Source organism: Nicotiana tomentosiformis, chromosome 1 (genome assembly GCF_000390325.3).
Source record: "Nicotiana tomentosiformis chromosome 1, ASM39032v3, whole genome shotgun sequence".
NCBI lineage: Eukaryota > Viridiplantae > Streptophyta > Magnoliopsida > Solanales > Solanaceae > Nicotiana > Nicotiana tomentosiformis.
In genome coordinates this window covers 66,626,862-66,629,767 of record NC_090812.1, presented here as the reverse complement: position 1 = coordinate 66,629,767, position 2,906 = coordinate 66,626,862, and the positions used below count along the sequence as shown (strand labels likewise).

Below are 2,906 nucleotides of genomic sequence, written 5' to 3'. Positions count from 1 at the left end.
CTCTTTTCCATCAATGACGATGCACCTTTAGCCCTTTCAACAAACCTCTCCGCCATCAGCTTGAATGATATCTGCACCATGGCAGTGACAGGCAATCCACGGGCAGACTTCAATAACCCATTGATAGACTCTGACACATTTATAGTCAGAATTCCCCATCTTCTGCCACCATCCGCATGCAAAGTCCACTTGTCAAGATCATGTCGCATCAACCAATGATAGGCTTCTTGGTCTTCTTGCCTGATCAATTCCATTCGATTTCTGAATTTACACTCTTGGTGATCTATTGCAGCCATTCACATTAAATCATGCAAATCCTTGTTGGGATATGCCTTCTGGAAATTGGCCTTCAAGTGTCTCACACAGTAACGATGGTAGGCATACGGTTTCTGCCATCCATGCAAATTCTGTACAGAACTTAAAATATCACCATGCCGATTAGATATTAGACAAATACTTAAATGTTGTCTGACAATGTGCTCCTTCAAGTGGTTCAGAAATAATGTCCACGTCTCTAGGTTTTCATTGGCACAAATTGCAAAAGCTAGTGGAAATATACTTCCATTAGCATCTACTGCAACAACGACCAACAACTTAATATCATATTTTTCATAGACATGAGTGCCGTCTATGGATATTACCGGCCGACAATGCGCAAAACCATCAATTACTGATTTAAATGCCCAAAACACATATCTGAATATATGTTCTGGTATTCCCGGACTCCGCTCAAGCTTCCATTCAACAACAGTTCCGGGGTTAAAGTATTGCAATGCGGCCATGTACCTGGGCATAGATGCAAATGACTTATCCCAGTTACCATAAACAATTTCAAACGCACATTTGCGCTCGAGAAATGCCTTTCTTTTGGTTATGATACACCTATATTCCTGGTGGACATATGTTATACACTCTTTGATCTTCTACCTTATGGACGCTTCAATATGTGAAATCAAGACAAGAAAAATCAAGTCAACATTCAAGTTAAAATGATTCCCACTGAATGTGTCCATTTCACAATTGTGGGTGCCAATGTATTTATCCACAACCCACATATTTGTTATCGTCTTCCTCGCACGCAACATCCAATTAAAACCCATAAACCATCTACGACAAATAACCTTGTATACATACGGAGACTCATGAACCACGATCTCACGACACTCTTTATGTTGTACATTCGCACCGCCCTGCTTAGGCGCGCTTTATCAGGAAAAAGCATGCCTTTTGACAGCACCGTTGCTCTAGATTCATCCCACATTGCTGTCCGAATTTCGTCAAGATCCCTTGTGAGGGCATCCACATTCGGCATACTTGGAAAATGATCAAGGTAGGGAATCTCCCTTGAATGAAACGGCACGTGGGACTCGTACACTCTTGGTCTAACGGGAGGTGGAGCATGCTCCCTCGTCAAATCAGGTTGAACATTCTCTTCCTCCTCATCATCACCCTTATCCGGGAAGGGTGTGTCATCTCTAGACTCATCAGCATTAATCAGTATTCTCTTCCTGACTCTGCGCATCTGCCAGATCCCGATTAAATATGTCGTCTTCGGACAATTGAGTAAGGACATGACCTTCAAGTAACTCGTTTTCACAGCACAACCAATAAAATAATGAGTTACTCAAATTGATCCAAACTTTACATATAGCTTTATCACTTCACTTAAAAATCATAATGTGTTGATATCCCATGATGGACATTATCCTATTGATGATGACTCCCGGAAGGACCACCATGATCCAACACACCAAAACTAGTCATATTCTAACTGGGCGTTGATTCATAACTTATAAAATTCTAATCTGGCCTGTACCCCCTGTGTAATATATGAGTGTTAATACAAATTCAATACATAAAAATAAATATCGTAACACAAAGAAAAATTAAAGTTTACCACTCGGTTTGTGGATTATGTAAACTAGGTGATAAATTATTTCCTCGCTCCTCATTCGCTCGTGTAGATAAGTTTAGATCAGGCCAAACTCTCTCACTCGAAACCTGTTTGGCTAAAACTGCTCCAAAATAATCACCCGATGATTGAGGAATATCCCTACTTTGAGAAACCTCATTATTGCGAAAGTCTTCGGCCTTGACGTACATTTCCAACATTCTTATCACAAGAAATTTCTGGTATTTATCCGGAGTCCTCAAACAATCTCTCAAAGTTTCATCGTCTTCGATGTTAAACTCAGCATAACAAGCAACTCCTTGCGGAGTGACATAATACGGATATCTTCCGGTTACTTAATATTCACCAAACGTTTGCTCACACTCATTTTTTTTTACATAACAACGATAACAATGTATCGTACTCCATTGTAAGTGGCAACTTAATATGACACTGTAGAGATAAACTATAGCTTACTGAGTTATTCGCCACCACAACATCACCCCCTCCCAAATATAATAAAACCCTAATTCTTCGCTCTTCAGACATTATGACAAAATGCAAAATAACTTAACGAAGAAATATTTCAAAAGACTTGAAAATATTTATGAATGAATTTTTACAAATCCTGAACCTCTTTAAATAATGCAAAAACCAGTCCGGGAGATACAATTATTTCAGGTATAGCGCCTTATATATGCACGCTATATAAGGTTGAATTATCGGTATGTCAGTTAAGCCCAGAAGAATTATTGGTGGGCCCACATAATATATATAGCGCCTTAGTTGACTGCGCTATATGTTAACGGCCAAACGGCCGTTAAGGTATAGCGCGGTCAACTAGGGCGCTATATATATTATGGTGGCCAGTCTTTTTTTCCCACAAATTATGGTTCTTTGAGTCCAAAGAAACCACATTTTAGTTCCGCTCTCTTATAAACACTCTAGACCACACTCTAGACTAGGTTAACTAACTATGTCTTGGTTAAATCCGAACTAAATCTCAATTTTATCC

The 2,906-nt window shown here is 39.5% G+C and overlaps 1 protein-coding gene across 1 annotated transcript; it reads right to left on the bottom strand.

The window, feature by feature from the left end:
- Positions 1-296: 296 nt before the first annotated feature.
- LOC138906700 (uncharacterized) lies at positions 297-782 on the bottom strand. Its single transcript, XM_070196170.1, has one exon. The coding sequence runs from the start codon at positions 780-782 to the stop codon at positions 297-299; it is 486 nt and encodes a 161-aa protein (XP_070052271.1).
- Between the last annotated feature and the right edge of the window lie 2,124 nt (positions 783-2,906).

Excerpts from the sequence above, each read along its gene's own strand:
- LOC138906700 (XM_070196170.1), bottom strand. The coding sequence starts at position 782 with ATGGCCGCATTGCAATACTTTAACCCCGGAACTGTTGTTGAATGGAAG.